Below are 23508 nucleotides of genomic sequence, written 5' to 3' on the forward strand. Positions count from 1 at the left end.
CCTGGATATCTATACCTCCTCCAGACTATTAGGCAGAAGAGGGCTAGGTCTTTATCTAAAGGTTTGGATTACTGACTTTAGCTCCGTCAGAATGGGAACAGATTCAGATCATTACACTTGACCCCACTTTCCCTAAGAGTTCAAGAAGAGCTAGGTCTATTACTTAGATGCTCTCCTCTCCTCCCCCAGATATTCCCATGGGAACTCCAGCTTCCCTGTAACTCTGGTTCTTATGGTGAGGGTGGATGTAGGGCCACTGCCCTGGAATTGCCTTCTCATTTGGTAAGGCACCTCTTCCCTCCACCCTTCTTTCTGTTGGAGTGCAATTAAATGGCACCTATTATAGTCTGCCTTTTTTGCATTTAATGTCTTTAGCCTTCAGCCCTTTAGTCTTTAATGTCTCTCTTGAAGCTGAGGAGAAGGAATAAAAAACATGGGAAGCAGACATGGGGAGCCAAGCTGACCCATCAAAATTCTAGCTCTCAGTTCAGCAGAGAATGTCAAGGAAGACTTCCTGGATGAGAAATGTGTGGAACAGAGATGAGAAAGAGAAGAGGGGTAGGGCTGGATATAGAAGAGGCAGGGACAGGTGGAATATAATGGGTGGAATATACAATTGTCACTGAAAAGGTTCCTCTACCCCCTAAACATCTCCCTCCTTGCAGCCATGGTACCAATAGCTGTGACTTTAGGCATTAGCACTTTGTTCTCTGGATGAAGCATTCTTTTCCAGATTCCTTTGTATATTGCCATGTACATAATTGCTTGTCCTTTGTTTTCAAAGAGGACCAATGACATCACAGGGTGATGTCTTGACTTGCTCAGGAATTGGATTTAAGTGAGGCAGAGTTGCACAAAGTCATCAGTCTCACTCTTTCTTCCAGAGTCATTGAAGTCTAGTGGCAGGACCACTGATGATAGCCTGGGATGTAGTGGATGACCTTGGAGTCTTTGATGCCTGACCAAGCTCCGAGTGCTCCACAGCACCTGCTTCAGCCACCTTCATGGCTGTTGGAACAAATCATTCTCATCTGCTCATTACCCCTGGGGCATGTCTTCACATGCTTGGGGTAGACATCCCCCTCACTCACTAAAGGGTTTGAGGCCTGTCAGTTACCCTCAACCTGGTTTGGCCTGTCTGCTGAGATGGTTTACCCAGGTGTAGATGTACTATAGCTTCTTGGAGCCGCAGGTGAGAGTTGGGTGAAGGTGGACACCAAAGACGGAGGAGCAACACTGAAAAGGGCTCAGCAAGCCCTCACACCAGAGGGGCTAGTCCTCTTTGAACACCTATAGACCCCAAGTACATAGTAAGCCCCAAGTAAATGTTTGTTGACTAACATGCCAGTGTCTCAGAGAGAGGAAACAAGTCAAATAGCTGACATCCACAGTGGATGTAAAAATTATTAGAAGCCTTCCTCCTTTGAAAGAGAGATACAGGACGTATATGGGCCTGGGAGCCTGGGGGTGGGGGAGGGAAGGGAAGAAACCTAGAAGACAAATTTGGTCTCCTCCACCATTTTGCACAGAGAAGGAGGAGTTAGGAGTGGGGAATGGTCTTGGCAAAAGTGATGAGATAGGAAAGGGCAAGGTATGGTTGCAGGGCATGGGCTGTAAAGATCCAGATGATGGGGAAGATGGGTTTGCAGTAGGAGTCTTTGTAGGAAAGTGCAACAAGGCTGATTCTATCAGAATCTGGAAGGGGGGTATAGGGGAAAATGGAGGCTAGGAGAACCATAGAATTGGCCTTGTTTGATTCTAAAGTTAATACACTTTGACTCCAGAATCGATCTCATTTGACTTTAGGATCAGACCATTATGACTCTAGAATCCTTCCTCCCCCTACATTTTCCATTTCTACTGCCCTCCCAAGTTTCTTAGTGGGATAGGAGGAAGGGGCTGCCGACAAGGTAATCACCACTTCACTTATCAGAGTCAACAGAGGCAGCTCCTAATGAACAGCAGTAAGTTTTCCTTACCTTGCCTGGCTCCTGGCCCAGGGACAGATGGGATACAGCTGGGGTAGGGAATTTGGAGAGGCACAGGAATCTCTGTCTTGGAAATTGCTGCTTCTAGAGGTCCCTCCCCTTTCCCTGGAGGGAGCCAAGAAGAAAACATCTGGGATTTAGGGGGATTAAGGGTGAAGAGGAAGTGTGGGGCTCAATGAGAATGAACATCAGGCCATAGATTCCCTTCCAGGTCAGAGGTGCATCCATAGACTGAAGACAGAGCTGGACCAGGAATGGGCATGTTAAATGGTCCCGAGAGTGCAACACACAGAAAGACACAAGGAGAAACACTTTTTGAATGTTTTTATAAATTCTATCCAAATATTTTTGTGAAGATTTTATTTATTTATTTATTTTTAGGCAATTGGGGTCAAGTGACTTGCCTAGAGTCACACAGCTAGTAAGTGTCATGTGTCTTGAGGCTGTATTTGAATTCAGGTCCTCCTGACTCCAGGGCTGATGCTGTATCCACTGGGCCACCTAGCTACCCATGCCCTCCCCTCCCCCACCAAATAATTTTAATACCAGAAAATTTCCCTCTGTTTGCACCTGGGCTAGTGGTAATAACTCTCTCAGGCTGGAAAAGGCATTGAGTGCAAGAGATGCTGGATTGGAGAAACTTCAGGTGGCCCTTAGACATGAATCTGGAGGGATTCAGAAAGTGAATCAAGTATAGTATACCTTGTATTCCCAGAGGGTAATGTCAGGAGTGGGGAGAAGTAGAGATGGTGCTATGAGCCAGAGGAATGGGTGATTTCTGGAAGTCAGAGGCAGAAAATCCATCTCCTCTGGAATTTGATTCAAAAGTGACTCATTTTGTAATGATGTATTTTTGACCCAATGTTCACGAGGACTGTGTTCTCATGAATTCTTCCTTTTGACCATTTAACTAACCAGTAAGTAGGGAAGCCAGGGCTTGGAGGTGAGGCATTTTGGATCTGGGGGAGAATGGTAGACTCTTTGGTCTAGGGAGGTTCCCTCTTCTAGCCTCCCTTGCATCAACCCTCAAAAAATTTCCCTCCCTCTGCTGCTATGGTCCACAGAATTGCAAAATATTGAATCTGGAAGGAGTTATAGTGATCATTTAATCTAGTCTAATAGGAGCACCTAGATGTCACAGTGGATAGAGCGCTGGGCCTGAAGTCAGGTAGGCTTATCTTCCTGAGTTCAAATCCAGCCTCAGACACTAGCTATGTGACCCTGGGCAAGTCACTTAACCCTGTTTGCCTCAGTTTCCTCATCTGGAAAGGAAGGCAATGGCAAATCACTCCAGTATCTTTGCCAAGAAAACCCCAAATGGGATCATAAGAAACAGTCAGATACAATGACTGAAAAACAACAACAATCTAACACCCGCATTTTATAGATGCCCAAACTAAAGCCCTGAGTGGTTAAATGACTTTGCTACAATCACACACAGCTTGCTAGCACAGTGTATAGAGGCAGGGTTCAAATTTAGGTTTTCCAAGCCTCATTCCAAATCCTTCACTTCTGTCTGACCAATCTGGGAAAAGAATGGGGCAGGGCACAAGACCAAGAGAGGAATGGGCCATGAGGCCAGGCACAGGATCTAAAATGAAGGCTTCTCAGGAAGCCCTCGCCTGAGTGGCACTGAGCGAGTCTGAACAACTGCATCCATAATATCTTTCAGATGAAAGGAAGGAAGGGCAAGGATGAGAGGGAAGGAAGACTTCCTTTCAGGCCATCCCATAGGGCCTAAAAGTAAGAGGATCCTAACTGAAGAAATGGAATAAAACACATCCAAGAGAGAATCCAGGATAATTGTTGACATTAGCGCCATTATTATTGACTGACCCATGTAAGTGATCCCATCAATGGTATTTTCAATCAATAATGATGATGATCTGAATCAGCAAAGATCTTCACCTTTATTTTTAACACTATGAATGTTACCATTCAAATCATCAGTAATTTATGCTTTGATAGATCAATCTCACTGTTGTGAATGGACTCTCCAGTGGTGCAGATCACAAGCCATCCACACACCTTCACATCCTGGGCTTCTCTTATCCATGTCATTCCACAGATCTACCCAGTGCAGTGAAGGCACTCCACCCGGTGAGTGGTTCTCAAGTATGTTTATTTATAACAGAGTATTCTGAGGAATAGAGGTGCAAAAGGGTTACTCTGCACAAACCATATATGGAGATGGGCCTGTAGGGGCCGTTGATGGAGCATACACTCAATTCCCTGGGCAACTTTCAAGGACACATTTGGCACAATATTGAGGGACTTTGAAATTTTCAAGCTATGCCCTTAGTGACAATTAAGTTGGAAAAACCCTGAATTTAGTAGACCTTAAAAAAAGGGAATGACTCCACCCTATCTCTCTTTCTTCCCATCAGCTTCCATGGAGGGTTGGTGGAGGGTGCTGCATGGTGTCCTTTCTCCACCCAGGCAGCATAGTGGATTCAAGCACAATGCAACTAAAATACATGTCGTGCCAAGTAGATAAGAGTGCTGGACTTGGAATTGGGAAGCTGTAGGTTCATTCACCTCAGCTGCTTATTGCCTGTGTGGCCCTGGGTAAGTTAGTTAGCATCTTCTAGCCTCAGTCTTCTCATCTGTAAAATGGGGATAATAATAGCACCTACTCATGGAACTGTTGTGAAGATCAAATAAAATAACATATATGAAGTTCTTTGCAAACCTTAATGTGCTATATAAATATTATTGTTGTTATTGTCATTATCATTGTGTGCCTGAGCTTTGGACAGTCTCTTCTGTTTTGTTACTTCCTCAGTGCAGGTGAGTAATAGGGCAGCTGGGTGATGTGATGGATAGAGTTCCGAGCCTGGAATCAGGAAGACTTGAGTTCAAATGTGATCTCAGTTACTTACTAGCGCTGTGATCCTGGGCAAGTCACATAAACCTGTTTGCCTCAGTTTCCTCATCTGTAAAATGAACTGGAGAAAGAAATGGCAAACCATTCCAGTATCTTTGCCAAGAAAACCCCAAATGGGGTCACGAAGAGTCAGAAACAACTGAAATGGTTCAACAACAACAGTATGGGGAACTGAGAAGTAATGCCAAAATATGAATGTTTCCAGTCTTGGAGACAACTTTGTGAGTTTGAGAGGTCTGGTGATCCTGGGTCCTCAGCTACACTTTGGGAGGATCTCCTAGATACCACTTTAGTGCTTCTTGGCAGCAAGATGGTGAATCTAACTTCTGGACAGGCTTGCCAGAAGAAATGGAAGTGGAAGGAATTATTTGGACAGTGCAAAGTGGAGGTGAAACTTGAAATGCCAATTGGACAGGCATGTAAACTGTTTTATTTTTTGATGGTTTTAAGTCTCTGTCAGTTATTACTCAGTTATCACTGCTGATTAAATCTTCATCCATGAGCACTTGTCTCTTGTGGTAAGCCTTTCTTTAGTGTTGAGGAAATAAATAGCTATTGTATTTGTAATTTACATTTAGACACTGAGTACTTTTCTACTCTGCTCCTAGGTATGGGATTGTAAAGAACCAAAGAAAAAAGAAAAAGGAGAAAAAGGGCCTGATCTCTTTAGGGGCCAGGCTTTCTTATAATTGAACATGGTCCAGAACTGAGAGGCATCCCTTAGTGGAGAAGGAGAGTGCCTCAACCCCCCTGGACTTAGTAACAGTTCTTCTCATTATATCAGCAATAACAATGCCTAATGTTTCACAGAACACTTAGTAAAGCCTTTGAGAGCCTTGCCCCTAGATTTCAGCATTCCATGGATACCACGGCAACACTCAGACCGTCCTGTTGCTATACTCTCCCTTTCTGTATATAACGAATTCATTTCTTTTGCTGAGCATACATTTCCCAGATGATATTTTTGTGCCATTTCTTACCAACGAGTCATCATTAGTTATCTTCTATACCCTGCTTACATGTATCATGTGTCTTTCCATTGTCTTTCAGGTTGCCCATGATTTTGATTTTTCCGAGACTGTGGTATTTGACTATTTGTAGCCATACCGTATTGGCAGAAGAATGTTGGTGTTGAAAAAAATGGCTTTTCACGTTAGGGGGTAGCTGGGGATCTCACTATACTACCCCTTACCCTAACACCACTTGTACTTTGACAAACAAAACTGGGTTACTTCCACCATCGACCTCTTTCACTCCTATTCACATGCTGTTGAATGGAGCAAGACAAAGTCATGAAATTGTACTCACTGGACAAATTTATGTTATTTGACCTCAATTGGTCCCTCACTGCAGCAAAACAACCTTTTTACTTCCTCCTATCCCATCCACCCTCCCAACAAGGATTATAAACCTTCTCTTCTCTCCTCATGTCTCCCATTGAGGCAACTGGTAGCACAGTGGATGTCAGGGTCAGGACAAACTGGATTAAAATCTGGCCTCAGACACTTAGTAGTTGTGTGACCCAGGGCAAGTCACTTAACCTCTGTTTGCCTCAGTTTCCTCAATTGTAAAGTGGGGATAATAATAACAGCACCTACCTTGCAGGCACTTAGCACAGTGACTGGTACATAGCAAGCACTATCTAAATGCTTAATACTTTTCCCCTTTCCTATGCCACCTCTCCATTTATCCTTTCACCTGAGGACCTTGACTTATACTTTATTGAGAAAATTAGCTGTGAGTTTCATCTCACCTCTACATTTCAAAACTCCTTGACACCATCACCCATTCTCTCCTCCCTTTCTCCATTCTCTGATGAAGAGATGACCCTTATCCTCACGATGGCTAACGTCTCCACATGTAGCTAGGATCCCATCCCCTCTCTTCTTCTTTAGCACCTTTCCTCTGCAATCATCACCCACCTCTAACATTCAGTCTCTCCTATCTGCGGATTCCCTCCTTGCTACCTACAGACATGCCCAAACCTCTATCTTAAAAAACAAAACAAAACAAAACAAAAAAACAAAACAAAAAAAAAACCCCAGCCTGTCACTTGACCCTTCCATATCCTCAAGCTCTTTCCTATCTCTCTTCCCCTTCACAGCCAAGCTCCCAGAAAAAGCTGCCTGCTCCCATTACTCCACTTCCTTTCCTCTCACTCACTTTTCAGTTGCTTAGATTCTGGCTTCCAATATCATCACTCAACCAAAACTATTTTCCAAAGGTAACAATGATCTTTTGATTGCCCAATCTTTCAGCCTTTTTTTTTCTTTCTCATCTTTCTTGACCTCTTTGCAACATTGGAAATTGTTGACCATCTTCTCTCTTTTCTGGGTTTTCCTGATATTTTCTTGTTCTCTTCCTACAAATCTGGCTGCTCAGTCTCAGTCTCCTTTGCTGGCTCATCATCAGTGTCATGTCCACTAACCCCAAAGCTCTGGGCTGCACCCCCTTCTCTCTTCTACACTCTCTCAGTGTTGATCTAGCTCATATGGATTCAATTATCATGATATCTCCATTTATCCAGCCCTAGTCTTTCTCCTGTGTCCTGCTTCCACATCACCTACTTCCTATTGGACATTGCAAACTGTGCATAACAAACATCTCAAATTCATCATGTTCAAAACAGCATTCATTATTCTTACCCCGCCCCAACCTACCCCTTTTTAAAATTCCCTATTTATGTGGAGAGCATCCCTATTTTTCCATTCTCCCAAGTTTGAAACCATGGAATCACCCTCAACTTCCTACTCTTTCACTTCTCATATCTCATATCCAACCAGTTGTCAAATCTTGTCCATTTTATCTCCACAAAATCCCTTCTCCTACTTGCCCAGTGAAGGCACTTATCACCTCTTTCCTGGACTACTGCAATATTTTTCTAATTGGTTTCTCTGACTCAAGACTCTATGAGCTCCAATTCATTTTTTGATGTCTTCTTAATTCCTCCTCTCTTTTTTGGTGTTAGTACAATATGTGTCTTTTCATCTAATCATTCAGTTTCTCTCTCTCTGTCTCTGTCTCTGTCTCTGTCTCTCTCTCTCATATCTTGAAAATTGACCCCTTAGTGCTTTAAAAATTATGTCTGCCTAACATATATTTCTTCTGTATGAATATGATCTGGCCCAGCTGTTCTTCCCATCATCATTAGTGACATTTCCACTTCCTTGTGGAACAGAGCCAATTAGTAACATATTCTGCTTAATAGACTTTGGAGGCTAGAGAGGTTGCTAGGGCATCAATTGTCTAATGCCCCCATTTTATGAATGAGGAAAGTGAGGTCCAATGGGACAAAGTTACACACCTAGTGACAGTGTCAATCCAAATTTTGAGACTCCAAGTCCAGGTCTCAGACCTTAGAATCCAAATTCAGTGCTTCAATTGCCATCGATACTAAACAACATTTGTTAGAAAGATGCTGGCAAATATATTATTTTGAGGGAGATAGAACCCACGTCCAGGATATAGGAAGCGAACAGAATGCAAACCAGAGACAATGATGCTGGGAGTAGTTGGAAGGAAAGAACTGATTGTAATGGGATTGGAATAGTCCAGGAAGGCTGCCTGGAGAAGGAAAGAGGAGAATCTGAGCTAGGTCTAGAAATGATGAGACCATGAAAATATTAAAACTAGATCTCCCTTTTCTACTACAACATACTACCTCTGGGTAAACCTATCTGTGTCACTGAATATTTCCCTATCACATAATTTCTACTCTGATGCTTTAGCATGGGTAGACATGACCCTGGGTCTCAAGGCTGTGTGGCAAGTTCAAAAGGCTGGTATAAGATTAGTGACAGACTGTGCCTACTTTCAGTGGGTTAGCCCAGCTAAATATGGAGACACTTATCACCAGAAGTTGGCTTCCATGGGATGTAATTTTTTTTGGTATGAGCCAATCTTGGAACCATCTTCCAAGGTGTGGATAAGTTGTGATCTGTATCAGTGGAGGAAGATCCCACACTCATGAAATCACAGATCCTCAATGTATTGAACTATGCTACTCTAACAAAAATTTAGGGCTCCTACCTCTCCTATCAGATTAGGAGTTCCCTAAATAAATGGGCAATAAAATAAATAAAGGGTCAATACAAATTATTTTGGTTCAGATCTGAGCACTGGAGTGGTGGTGCTAAAATCTACATTCTCATCTTGACTCTGTCACTAGCTATATGATCTTGTATTCCTGAGCCTCAGTTTTCTCATTCATAAAATTAGAACCTTGGATTAAATGATGCCTAAGATCCCTTTCCAGCTCTCAAAGTCTATGAGTAATTTGCAGTATGAAAGAATTCCACCAACATGGATTATGGCCCATTGATAACTTATAACATTACTTGCCTGAAATTCTTAGAGCTTAAGTGATATGCCCATGGTCACACAGATAATAATTTTCAAAGGCAGGATCTGAATTCACTTCTTCTTCATTCTAAGTCCAGCACTCTATTTACTATGGCAAGCTGTCTTTACTATATCATACTCAATAATAATTATTATCTGTAAAAATTATGTTGCTGTTTAAGTGACCAGTGTTATCAAAACTATTAATACTATATTACCATCCTCAGAGCTGTTATTAACAATAAAGGCTATCAGTAGAACACATTAAGATTATATTCAGTTATACATGACCTCTCTCCATGACTCCATTGGAAACGCTGTTGAGGAATGAAGGTTTGCTAGACTGCCTCTAACTACTTGTGTCACCTTAGACCTTGGGTTCCATTTTTCCATCATGTGAAGACTTCCTCTGGCAAAATGGGCCAATGAGAACATTTTGTTCCAACGACCATGAGGACAGCTGAAGTAGGCACTGTGGAGCACTTAGAGCTTGGTCAAACATCGAAGACTCCAAGGTCATCCAATGCATTCTGGGGCCATCGATACTGTGACTTTTGTCTTGCCTCTTTGGCTTTGATGACTCTGATAGAGAGTGAGGCTGATGATTTTGTGCAACTCTGCTTTACTTAAATCCAAGTTACTTGCAAGTCAAGACATCAGCCATGTCTCAGTTTTACTCATCTGAAAAGTGGGAATAATTATACCCGTAGTACTTACCTCAAACAAAGGGTAGGTAAGATTACTGATGTCATTTTGTGTAGGTATAAACTGAAAGGAAAGCATGGAAGAGGGATAAAAAGGGGGGGGGTAATTCTCCCCTTTAAGAAGCCAGCACTAGTCCCACAAGTAATAAGCTAGCAGGGTAACAAGTGCCAGAGGCACAAAGGAACCAGGACTTCTCCTGGCTTTTTGAGACCCCTTAGCCTAGGGGCCAAAAGGGAACTGAAAAAGGAATGTGAGTCCTATTAGCTGTGCAACCTGTGGCAAGTTGCTTTGTCTCTCTGGATCTCAGCTTCTTCCTCTGTAAAATAGTCAGACTAGGTCCCATCAAGCTCTTAGATTCTAGGATCTGTGAGTCACTGGTGAGGAGCTGGTCCTTGTGTTGTCCTACTGGTTCCCTAGCTTGGTCCCACCTTTATCACAAGGGCTTAAAAAGGCTGGGATAGGCAAGAAGAGAGGAGCCTCAATACCTGTTAATGTCCTAGGACCAGGTTGGTGTAGCTCAGGGATGGAAATGCCTGCATGGATATTCCTGGCCCTCACCTGTGTTTCACTGGATGTGTATGGTTTGAGGGAGGAGCAAAGGCAATGTCTGATTCCTAGCCTTCCAGGACTGATCCAGCAAAGACAGAATTCAGTTGATCATTGGGGTCGACTTGGTGCCTACACCCATTCCTCTCCCTCAGCATCTAGATGACCTACTTCACCCTGGGAGGGAGACTGAGGAAGGGAAGGCAAGAGAGTTCCACTTGGCCTCTTCCAGAAAAGTCTTTGCATAGAGAGAGAACCGAGCTTTTGCCTGGGCCAGGAGGTAGATAAGTGACTGCCCAGAAGGTGGGGAGAGAACTGGAGTCGCGGTGAGGAGGGGGAGGACTGTAATCACAGGTGGGGAGACAGCAACAACAACAGAAAAGAAACAGAAAAAGAGGTGAAAAACATCAGGTAGAGGATAGGCCGAGAGGAAAGGGGATGGAGGGATTGCAGAGAAGTAGAGACTGAGATATGAAATAAGGGGAGAGAACAGAGGACTGGCGGAGGCGACAAGGAGACAGAGCTGAGGCCAAAGGATGCAGGGTAGGAGAGAGACAGATAGAGAGGCCCTGAAAACACGGCTGAGGTTGGTGAAGAGGGAGAAATAGATAAAGGAAGCTCAGGACAGGGGATGAGTTACAGAGGGCTGGAGTGGGGGTAGGAGGTGGGGAGGGTGATGGAGGAGAGGCTCCGCTTTATGGCCGGTCCCCCCCACCCCCCATCCGTGCCCTCCCCTCTCCACTCCAGGCAGCAGGGCTGAGGGGTGGTGGGGCGGGGCAGCCGCGGTTCCGGGCGGGTGGGCGGTATGGGCGGGGAGGGGGCGGGGCCGTAGCCCTAGCTCTCCCGAGTACCTCCTGCCAGCAGTCAGAGGGAGCGGAGCCTCGGTTGGCTCCTGGCGAGTGCAGAAGCAGGACCAGAAGGACTGAGCTAAGGAAGCTGGGTGGGGGCGGGAGGGAGGTGCCACCAGGCACCCAAGGGTGGTCTTGTCCACCTACCCAGCCATGGAAGGGCCGTGTCGCTTGCTGCTGCTGCTGCTCTTGGGGGTGAGTTCGAATGGGAAGTGTCCTCTTTTCACACGCACTGGGGCTGGAAGGGCGAGCAGAGCCCGCGGAGACTAGAGCTTGAGGACTCTCGGAAGGGGAACTTGAATCCCAGGGTCACTGTGCGCTGGAATAGAGTGGGAGAGACTGGGACCGATGCCTGGGTCTTTCCGAGGAACCTTGGAAAACCTTGGTCGCAGAAGGAACTGGGATGCCTGTTTCTGAGAGAAGCGCGTGCCTGGGTCCCCCGGAAGCGGAGGGAGGTGTTGAGGTGCAGCCAGTCAAGAAGGGTACTCGGGCGCTTTGGTCCCCGGAGTGGGGTCGTGAAGGGAGTGAGATAGGAGAGGTGCTCCGACTCCTTGGTCCCTGGAAGGAGTAGCTTGGCTAGGGTAGAGGGTATTCCGATGCATGGATCCCAGAGAGGAGCTTCGGTTGGACCAACGAGGCAAAGGGAGCGGTGGGGAAGGGAATGGGGTGGGTGGGGTAACTGGGCGTCGGGACAGACGGAATGGGGGAGCAGGCTCCAGCGATAAGCTCCAATGGAAGCAAGTGGGGTATGGGGAACGGGAATCGGAAACTGGGGACAGGGGACAGGCAGAAGGTATCGAGGGTAGGACATGGGACAATAGGGACAGGGCAGGACAATGAGGGGAGGGGAGGGGGATGCGCTAGTGAGCGAAGCCGGATGGCAGCAGAGAACGGGCGTTGGAGGCACAGATAAGCAAGAACAGGGTTCATGAAAAGAGTGATGAAGCTGGGGCAGGCAAAGAGGAAAGGAAAGCCGAAAAGTGGGGGCGGAGAACGTAGAAGGGGCTGAAGGAGCGATGAAATGGGTCGCACCAGAGGGCTGAAGGAAAAGCCGGAGACTAAAAGCATGGGAGCTATTCTGGACGCTTTTCCTTCTATGACTTACCTAGCCCAGAGATTGCCGATGGAGAGGGGCTTGGGATAGGGCCCAGTCGTAGCAGCCAATCGCCCGGGTTCTCCATTATCTTAGGGCATCACCGATCACTTTTCTCGAAACCCTCCCAACTCTCTTCTCCCGCTCTCATCCGGCGTGAGCTTCCCAGAACCCTCTCACACTCCACCCATCACCCTTTCCCAGCCAGCGGACTAGGGGGTAGCCTCCACTAGCTGACTTTGGCAGAAAGGGAAGAAACATAAGGGGATCCCTTGGCCCGTTGTCCGGGTCCCCAGTATAGGATAGAGAGACTGGATTGGCCCACGTACCAAATAAGGTGGATTTCCCGGGGGATACCAGCTAAGTCTGGCTCCCGGGGTTTAATGAAGAAAGTGCCGAACCCGGGAGGGCAGTGGCCAAGAGAGGGCGCTCTGGGGAGGGGAAAATGGGGCAACCACAGCAGCAGCAGTCCATTCTCGTCCCATCCCATCCATTCCCTAAAAAATTAATCCTGCGCTACTCCGCGCAGCCAGTCTACAAATCCTATACTCCAGTCCTGCACATTTCTGTCCCATGTTCCCTGGACTACCTCCACCTTCCCCTAACCGGGTCCACTGCATGGTGCTGGAAAGATTTAGCTGTCTCAGAAGTCTACTCTGCTCTCAATTTTGGGAGTTGGGGGAGGAGGCGGAGAGAAGGCTTGGCATTCGACCGGGCGAAGCCCCGGTCACTGGAGGATAGAAAAGAAAAGCTGGTTGAGAGGCGGAAAGGAGGGAAGACCGACTAGGCTGACGGCTGGGTTGCTGTGTCCGAGGCGTTCTCTCCAAGAATAGAGAAATCGGACCCAGGGACGTCTGGCTTCTGAGAAGCTAGCGAGGGACTGGCGGTGGGGTGGGGTGTCAGGATCTCCTGGATTCCTCTCCTGCTGAGTCATGGGAAGAGCTGTCTCAGGTGAAGGGCAGAGTGTCCCCCACAGAGGGGCCACAGTCCAGCAGTTATTGGGAGAGCTCTATGGAGCGGGACAGTCAGATTAGCTTCTATTCCTAGGGATCAAGCCCAAATCAGGTTCTGATAGCTCTAAATCAGGCACAGGGATAGGGAGGGAGGCAGGCGAGAATTTTTTCTCAGCATCTACGAGAAAGCGCCTTCAAACCACCTGGTCGCCGGAACTACACTTCTTGTAAAATTGACCCTATGGGGTGGGTGTGGCCAAATCACGGAAGGCTTTGAATGCCCGAAGTGGTGGCTGAGACTACACTTTCCCTGGGGCTTCCCAAAGCACTTTGTTTTGTACCGCTCAGATGGCATTGATCTTGAGGTTGAAGTGCCTGAAAGGGAGCGTTTCGTTTTGGGGGGAGGGTGTCATCGGGGAGACTGAAGAATGACACCGTGGAGAATACCCAGATCTGGCCCAGGTGTGGGGCTGAGTTAGGATCAGAGCTGAACTACCATCAGGCACTCCCAACGACACTACTTCAGTTACCTAGTTGTAGGCTTTAACCAAATCTGGAGTTCTTAAGCTTTTTTGTGGGTGTTATGGACTCTTTTCACAGTCTGGTGAAGCCTATGGACGCCTTCTAAGAATCGTGTTCTTAAGAAACTGAAGGAAATGCTAAATTTCAGTTGTAGGTTGCTGAAATAAAGATGCATTTTTTTTTTCTCATCCAAGTTCATGACTCCTCCTGAAATCTATGGGGGGGGGGGAGTGGTCCATGGACCTCAGGTTAAGAACCTCTAGTCTAGAAGATTAATAACTTACCTTGTGAACAGGGGTTGAGAAAAATTGGGCCCACATCTCTCTCCTCTCTTAGGGGTTTATCTAGGCCTCTCTGGGTGACAGACATCTAGGGGAACTGAGGGAGCAGAGAAAAGTCCAGGAGGAGAATTTTGTGCTGGAAAAGACAAGGTATTTCCTGAATTCCTGAGACTAGAGGGGAGCTGTGAACCAGAGGCTAGAAGAAAAAGGCCATGCCAGACAGGTAGCTCTAACGGGAAGGTAGGTATTAGTGCAAGGAATAGATAAGGACAGAGTGCTAGTTTAGGCAGGTTAGCATCGAGGATGATATTCAGTTCCATGGCCAGCAATTGGGGAGGAGGAGGTAAGTATTAGGGGCTCAGGAACATCCATCCCCCTGACTCTGCTGGGGATGCTGCTTGGCAGCACTCTCATACTGTCGTGGTTTCTTCCTGAGTCCTGGCAAGAAAGTGCTGAAACCAGACCAACCCCGGGCCAGGCGGGCGGGGGAGGGAGCTGGGGATAATGGAGGCACTTTGTCATTCAGATGTCTGTAATCGGAGATGCCTAGGAAGCTAATGTAGCCTCTAATAGGGATGGAGCTAAAGGCAGAAAATGAGCAGGACAGTTGGAGGAGAGGAGGGGAGCTGGCAGGGGGCCCGGCAGGGGGGAGTAAGAGGCTTTGGCAAGATTTTGGGGTTACCCCACCACTGCCCCTTAAGGTGCAGAAAAAAGACCTGGGTCTCTATCCTTCCCCACCATTTCCCTTCCAGGCATTGAACTATTCCATCTTTCTGACCTAAGGTGTGACTGACACTTGGTTCCCTTCTCCATCAACATCCCAGTCAAATGAGCACCACATCCCTGACTCCCCACCTTTAGCATTGGATCCTTAGTCCCAAATCTTGATCATCCCTTTACACCCAGGCATTTGAGAATGAATTCCGTAGATTCATGAAGGTCTCCGAAGTCTTCAGATCATTTCAAAAGTCATAGGCTCTTAGAAGTTAGTGCAGGAAGGAAGGAACCAGTCCAAATCTCCTCATTTTACAAAGGAGGAAAGGACTCAGGGTCACAGAAGTAGTAAGCTGCCAAACCAAAAACTCGAATACATGTTTAAAAAAAAGAATCTGAACACAGGTCCTTTGACTCCAAATTCAATGCTCTTTCCACTCTGGAATACTGTCCCCAGGACCAAAACTCCAGCAATCCCCCTTCCTTTCTTGGCGTTTATTCCCTCTCTTGAAGGCACACCCCATAATGCTCCCCCTGAAGCCTGCTTCAGCATTAGACCAGGGCTCTCGGAGTGTTGTCTGGGGACCTCTGGGGATCTCCAAAACCCTTTCAATAGGTCCATGAAGCCAAAACTGATTTCATGATAATGTTTCAATTTCTAGTATGATAAGTACAGATAGATATAACCCATATAAACTAAAGTTCTTTGGAGGGTCCTTAATAATTTTTGAGTGTCAACAGTCCTAAGACCAAAAAGTTTGTGAATTATTGCATGAAACCATTGAAGGGGTTTTGTAGAGCAGCCAGGTGGCACAGTGGATAGAATACGGGACATAGAGTCAGGAAGACCTTGAATTCAAATCTGGCCTCAGACACTTACTAGCTGTGTGACCCTGGGCAGGTCACATAATTGCTGTCTGCCTCAGTTTCCTCATCTATAAGATGATGTTAACCTTAGTACCTACCTTACAGGTAGGTTAGTGAGAATAAACAGGTAACACATGTAAAGTGCTTTGCAAATCTTAAGTTGCTATATAAATACGAACTCTTGTTATGGTTAGAGATAGATCCCATGCCCAACACTGTCCCAGGTAGATGGCAATCTTCCCATACTGAAGTTGGTTTTTCTCTAGTCCCATCTACCCCTCTCCTTCATGAAAGTCCTTTTTGAAATCTCACTGCAATCCTTTCCACTGCAGCCTCAGATGATTCTGTCCTTGGGAGGGTTGGCTGGTCTTTTCCATTTTAATTCATTCTTTACATCTTTGCTTTGCAAAGCAGAGTTCTGGCTCAGAGGATTTCAAGTTAGATATCATCCAGTGACCTTGATTTTACAGATGAAGAAACTGAGAACCAGAAAGTGGAAATGACTTACCTTAGGTCACAGTGATTACAAGTACACAGTACAGCAGAAATGCAAAGGCAGATTGCCTTGACTTCATCTCCGAAGTTCTTTCTACTACTCCAGGATTGCATCACAAGGAAAGAATATTGTCTTGTGGGGGGAAAAGTTGTTGGAAGCCACCTGCAGCTGTGGAGCTGGGGCAGGAAGCCTCCTGGGTTGCAGATGTTTTCCTTCCAGGACTAGGCTATATCATTGCCTCCTGGGGAAGGTGCAGTGTTGGGGAAAAGGGACATCTGTCTATTCCTTTCTTGGGCCACACAGGTCCTTGCAGACCATCTAAAGAGCAGCTGCCTCCCATGAGGTTCTAATTTGTCAATCCCCCTCACTCTTCCAGCCCTTTCCAAAGGATCCAGATTTTTTTGTCTATTTTGAGACGTTGGGGTAAAGTTCAAACCAGCCGCTGCAGAAGCAGTGGAATGGACAAAATGACCTTGTGATGTCTCTTTTGGTCCCTCAGTGGACCTGAACGGTGCTAGGTGGTCTATAGCCAGTGAAGTAGATTTTGGAGCTCCCATAGGCCTTATGATGCTTTTAATTTTCTTTCTTTTTTTTTTAAGAGACAGAAAATAAAACAAGACTTCCGCAGCCCTCCCTCCCCCACCCCAAAGAGAATCTAGTACTAAATTGTTCCTGTCCCTGGCCAAAGATGCTTCGGCGGCAGGAATCTGACTCCCCTTTCCCCTGGTTACTGAGCTGTTCCAAGTGTCTCTGTGTGTGTATGTGTGTGGTGAGGTGGGGGAGTCCTCTGTTCTTTGGAAATCAAAACCTTGTGAGGCAGGGTAGCCTGGTGGTTATAAGGCTATTTTACTGTCATTTATAACGAGTACTCTACACATGCCAGACTCCTTCCCTTTGGTTGACTTTTATTTAGGCATTGTCTATGTCTTTTGACAGATGAAGGAAACTGAGACCCAGAAAGGGATTTGAAAAGACATGGATGACAGAGATAGAATTGGAACCCAGATCTGTATTCCACATGCATGAACACTCCTATTTACATGTTCCTGTTTTCTCTTCATGGTGGGGGCAAGGGAGGATTGTGGGAGTAGGGAGACTGGTCCTCAAAGGCTCCCCTTCTACTCCCTAATACTTCCAGGAGACCAGGGATTGGGGGGAGGTGGTTAGGAGTAGGGGAAAGTTCCCCTGATTCAAAGGAGATCTAACCTAGGAGTGAACTTAGCAGCTGGTTAGTTACAAGTGTTCTGACCTCACTCTCTCACACTTGGGGGGGATCAGTGGAGGGAGGCACCCAGTGTCCCTCTCTTCCTCAGGCTTTGATGTTCCTAATGCCTCCCAAGTGAGCTCATCCCCGGGCCAGGTGTTTCTAATCAAGTGAATTAGAAAGGAGCATTTGATCCATCCGAAGATTCACTCTCTTCCCCACCTCCACCCTTTCTACTCCCCAGACTTCCTGAGGATCTTCCCAGCCTGACCCTTTTCCCTTTCCCCACACAGGTGTCCATGGGGGAAGTGAAGGAGGATTGTGCCACCAACCTGTATACCGAGAGTGGTGAATGCTGTCGAGCATGCAACCTGGGCGAGGGTGTGGCCCAGCCCTGTGGGGTCAACCAGACTGTCTGTGAGCCTTGCCTAGACAGTGAGTACGGGGAGAAGAGGGGATTGGGCGCAGTGGGGTGGGGCTGATGTCTCAGGAGGTGCAGGCTTGGAGCAGAAGCAAACGAAATCAGAATTGCTGGGAGAAAATTCAGCAGGGACCTCTGAACCCTGGTTGGGGTGGTCTGCTATAGGAACATAGAACCACAGAATGGCAGTGCTGGAAGGAATTGTACAGATCAGCCAGTCCAACATCCTTATTTTATTAGGTTTACAAAATTATTGTTTTATCTATTTTTGGAGTCACTATTTAGAGTTATAAATATAATTAATCAAAACCACTTTTTAAATCGACACACAACTCCTAGTACCTTTGTTCCCAAGCCATGAGCAGTGTCATTCCCTTCATTTTATTTTATTTTTTATAATAAAATACTTTATTGATGCCTTTTTATATCATCATTATTTCTCAAACCTCTCTGCTCACAATGGAATGCTCCCTTACAATTGAGCAAAACAAGTCAATTGGTTGGTTTTCTGGAGTGGTTTGCCATTTCCTTCTTCAGCTCATTTTACAGATAAGGAAACCAAGGCAGACAGGGTTAAGTGACTTACCTAGGGTCACACAGCTAGTAAGTGTCCAAGGTCAGGTTCATACTCAGATCTATCCTAACTTAATGTCAAACATCCTATCCACTGGACCACTTAGCTCCCCTATTTGCAGAAAGGAAGTTTTTCAATGTCAATCCTCTGAAGTTGGGACTGGTCATTGAACTGATCAGTTCTGAAGTCTTTTGATGCTATTTTTGTTTCTGTTATTGTAGTCAGTGTGCAAATCGATCTTTTGTTTTCACTAGTGCTTACACAATGCCTGGTCCAGAGCTTAAGACTGTTGTTTGTTCTTTGACTCAAAGAGGACCAGTGACATGACATCACAGGATGATGTCTTGACTTCAGCATGAATTAGATTTAAGTGAGGCTGAGCTGTACAAAGTCATCAGCCTCATTCTCTCTTTCAGAGTCATCTTATAAAATGCTTGTTAACTGACTGGCCTCACTGTGCATCAGTTCATAAAAAATTTTCCCAGGTTTCTCTGGATTCTTTAGTCAAATTCTTTTTTTTAAACAACTCAATAATATTCCATTAATTCATATACCACAATTTATCCAGCCATTCTCCAATTGATAGGCAACCATTTTGTTTCAAGTTTTTGACTCCCAAAGATTATTCTTGTATGTATGGAACATTTTCCCCTGTGTCAAGTCAAGTCAACAGACATTTATTATATGCCAGGCACTATGCTGAGCCCTGGGGATACAAAGAAAGGCAAAAAGAAACAGGTCCTGCTCTCAAGGAACTCACAGTTTAATGGGGAGTCAACATGCAAACAACTGTGTACAGACAAGATATACACAGGATAAACTGGAGATAATCAACAGACGGAAGGCACTATTAAGAGATATTGGGAAAGACTTCCTGTAGTAGGTGGGATTTGAGCTGTGATTTTAAGAAAACTAGGGGAGCCAGGAGGTAGAGATGAGAAGGGAGAAAATTGCAGACATATTGCCTGAAGAGTATTTGATTTCCATTTTCCCTCTTATTACAGAGGAGGAAATAGTTTTTGTTGTTCAGTCGTTTCAGACTCTTGGTGACCCCGTTTGGGGTTTTCTTGGCAGAGATATTGGAGTGGTTTGCCGTTTTCTTCTCCAGTTCATTTTACAGATGAGGAAACTGAGGCAAACAGGATTATGTGACTTGTCCAGGGTCATACAGCTAGTGTCTGACATTGGATTTGAACTCAGGAAGATGAGTCTTCCTGACTCCAGGCCCAGCATTCTACCCACTTCACTACCTAGCTGCCCAGTGGAAGGAATGGTGATATGATCCTTTTCTAGGCTTACCACACATTACTCCCTTTCACATGTTCCAACCAATCTAGACTAGCAGCTGTTCCTCGATGGCATGGAGAAGCAGGATGGCTTAGTGGATAGAATACTGGACTTGTAACTAGAAGGATCTCAGTTCAAATCCAGCCTTAGACTCTAACTAGCTGTATGACCCTGGGCAAATCACTTAACCTTTCCATGCCTCAGTTTCCTCATCTGTAAAATGAGAGGGTTGGACTTGATGGACTCGTCCCTTCAGACTCTAAATTTATGCTCAGATGGCCCTGTCCTGACCATTTCCAGTAAATGAAACTTGTTAAAATCCTCTCCTTTAAGATCCAGCTATGACATCCGGGAAGCCTCCCCTGATCCTTTCATTCCATAAAAATATTTTCTCCCTCCTCTAATTTCCCCAGGGCACTATGTCTGCTAAGTGTGTTTGCTATCTTCCATCTCTGACCCCACCTGTGTGACCTTGTGCAAGTCACTCCACTTTGCTGAGCCTGAGTTCCTCATCTTTAAAATGAAGGGATTGAATTTAACTGCCTCTAAAGTCCCTTTCGCAGCTAGGTGGTGGAGTGGAGAGAATGCTGGGCCTGGAGTCATGAAGACTCATCTTTCTGAGTTCAAATTTGGCCTCAGATACTTCCTAGCTGTGTGACCCTGGGCATGTCACTTAACCCTATTTGCCTCAGTTTCTTTATCTGTAAAATGAACTGGAGAAGGAAATGGCAAACTACTCCAGTGTCAAGAAAACCCCAAAATGAGAAACAATACAACTAGATGAGCTCTGAGGTTCTTTGCAAGCTTTAAATATTTTATCTTTGAGGTGGCATGGCTTAGAGGATGGGGTACTGGACTTGGAGTCAGAAAGTAACCATCCATTATTATATTAACACCACACGTATTAACGCAACAAGCATTAATAGTATCTACCATGTGTCAAACACTGTGCCTAGAGCTGACATTACCAATACAGGAGTGTGTTAGTCTCTGCCCTCATGGAGCTTACATTCTACTAGGGGAATAAAACGTGTTCACCAATAAGGAAACCGAAGTTATATACTGAATAAGTACTAAGTGATGGGGAGGACCCTCATAACCAGAGAACTGGGAAAGGCCACCTGTAGGGAGTGGCATTTGGGCTGAACTTTGAAAGGACACAGGGATTCCAAGAGGTAGAGGTGAGAAAAGAAAACCTCTTATTTTTAACCCCACCTAGCAGAAAGCGTTCAGTGGGTCTTCTCAGCATGGGAGTAGTAATAATAATGAATAGATAACCGATGTTTATATAATGCTTTAATGTGTACAAAATGCTTTACATAGATGGGGTACTGAAAGTCTTAGTGCAGTCCAGATACCCTAAATTGTCTCTGTTGCACCTCACAACAACTCTAGAGGTTAGTGTTATGAGTAGAATTATTATCCCCATTTTACAGATAAGGAAACTAAGACCTAAGAAAGGTAAAATGGGGGCAGCTAGGTGACAAAGTGGATAGAGCACTGGCCCTTGAGTCAGGAGGATCCGAGTTCAAATGTGGCCTCAAACACATAACACTCACTAGCTTTGTGACTCTGGTTAAGTCACTTAACTCCAATTGCCTCACCAAAAAAAAAAAAAAAAGAAAAAGAAAAAGAAAGAAAAAAGAAAGGTAAAATGATTTGCCTGGGACAGTATGGCTATTATGTGTTGGAGGGATGATTTGAACTTGGGTCTTCCTGACTCTAAGTCCAGCACTCCTTCCTATGAGAAGCCTCCTGTCTTAGTGAGAATGGAGGACGACCATCCAATAGAATAAAATTTCCTTGAAAGCTATTGTTGTTTTATCTTTATCTCTAATTCCCTAGTACTTAGTCCAGGGCCTGGAGCATAGCAGATACTTAATACAACCTATTGGAATTGGAGTAAATTGGATCTTGAAAGGGAGTGTAGTATAGTTAAAAAGCAACCCCCCAAAAAACCTGTCTTGGAGGTAAGCAAAGGAATTGCCTGAGAGAAATGCCCCCTGTTGTGTCTGGGTCAGGCGGGAAGAGGAGGGGCTGATGAAGATCTGGGCTAAAAATACCAGCTAAGCAGCAAAATCAATGACTGTTCTTTCACTTTGGTGAGTGGGGCTGGGGGATGAGAGATTGAATCCCTGCCAAGTTGGGGAGGCTGACCTTGGGGGATTCCATTGAAGGCACGGCCAATCTCTCTTGCCAGCCAATGTTCTTCCCAGTACAGACCTAGGAAGGTGTGGAGGTGGTGGGGATTGGGGGGAGGAAGGAAGGAAGCAACTGTGTCCTGAAAGGGAAAAATGCTGTCTGGGAAAAAGCAGAGAGCGTGGCAGGACTTTTGTCTGGTCCAGGCAAGAAACTAATGCCTTCTCTTGCTGTGCCCAGCATGATCCCAGCACACCTGTCTAGTGGGCACAGATCTTATCCTGGTCTGCATCTTTGGGTCCCTGTGTGCTATTAGGATGATAATGATAATTACATTCTCATAGCACTTTAAAATTCGTCAACCCCATGGAACGCAGAGAGCCAGTATTATGATGCCCATTTTGGATACTAGGAAACAGGCTCAGAGAAATTGTGACTTGTGGCAGTAATGGAAATAATAATAATGAGAATAGCACCTACTATGTGCCAGGCACTTTACAAATATCTCATTTGATCCTCACAACAACTCTGGGAGGCAGGTGCTATTATGATCCTCATTTAAAGGGGTATTCAGAATGCATGCCACCTTGGGGTGGGGGAAGGGACGAGATGGGGAGAAAATTTGGGACTCAAAATCTGATGGAAATGAATGTTGAAAACTAAAAATAAATAAATTAATATTATGATCTCCATTTTACAGTTGAGGAAATTGAGACAAACTGAAGTTAAGTGACTTGCCCAAGGTCACGCAGCTAGTAAGTGTCCAAGGCTGTATTTGAACTGAGGTCTTCTGACTCCAGGAAGTACTCTATCCACTATGCCACCTAGTTGCAATAAATGGCAAGATCTATATTTTTGGGTTTAGAGATGAAAAAGAACTTAGAGGTCATCTTGTTCAACTGTTTCATTTTACAGATGAAGAAACTGAAGTCCAGTGAGGGAAGGTGATTTCCCCCAAGTCGCTGGAGGGCAGGTCCTCAGACTCAGTCCTGCTCCTCTTTGCTTTCTAAAAGACACTGGGGCTTTAACTCATTCCTGTGACTCCCAATTCAAAAAAGTCTGCTCAAGCCCACAAACTAGCACCTCTCCTGGTCCACTGGAAGTCATTTCCTTTCCATATGACTCTTGGAGAGTGTTCCTCCCCTCCCCCACCTTAATTTCCCAGAACACATCTAGACCTTCCTTTCCATGCCTCTTGTTTGTCCGGGAAAGTGGGCAGACCTTTAATCTGTCGTTGGGGAAGGTGGGTGCTCTAGGTCCCTGGGACCCTTTTTAAAGCAGCCTTTCAGTTGGCCCCAGTCTCAGAACTTCTCAGAATTCTAAAGGAAAAGGAAGTACATTTCTTCCCCTTTCCCTCCTCCACCCAAAGGACTGATCTTCTTCATGAAAGTGGGTGGGGGCCCTGTGAGTGTGGGCCCAGAAATGCCAGCTCTGGGGGTGGAGTGGAGTTCAGAGTCAAGGACAGGGATAGAGGAGTCATAGCAATAGAGATACAGTTGCCTCAGGAATCACTTGGTCTTAGAAGAAACTTCCTCTTCCTCCTCCTCTCTCTCTCTGTCTCTGTGTCTCCCTTTCTCTTCCCCTCCCTCCCTCCTTCTCTCTCTCTCTCTCTCTCTCTCTCTCTCTCTCTCTCTCTCTCTCT

General features: G+C 45.6%; 1 protein-coding gene across 1 annotated transcript in view; it reads left to right on the forward strand.

Moving 5' to 3' along the window:
- The first annotated feature begins 11351 nt into the window (after positions 1 to 11351).
- The window catches only part of NGFR (nerve growth factor receptor), a 29389-nt gene continuing 17232 nt past the window's right edge, over positions 11352 to 23508 (forward strand). The window contains exons 1-2 of the mRNA XM_027873009.1: positions 11352 to 11510; positions 17739 to 17880. Coding sequence (XP_027728810.1) covers positions 11469 to 11510; positions 17739 to 17880 — 184 coding nt within the window. The 5' untranslated portion in view covers positions 11352 to 11468. The remainder of the gene's footprint in view (positions 11511 to 17738; positions 17881 to 23508) is intronic.

The sequence above is a fragment of the Vombatus ursinus genome, unplaced genomic scaffold (assembly GCF_900497805.2).
Source record: "Vombatus ursinus unplaced genomic scaffold, bare-nosed wombat genome assembly UNPS02014801.1, whole genome shotgun sequence".
Lineage (NCBI taxonomy): Eukaryota > Metazoa > Chordata > Mammalia > Diprotodontia > Vombatidae > Vombatus > Vombatus ursinus.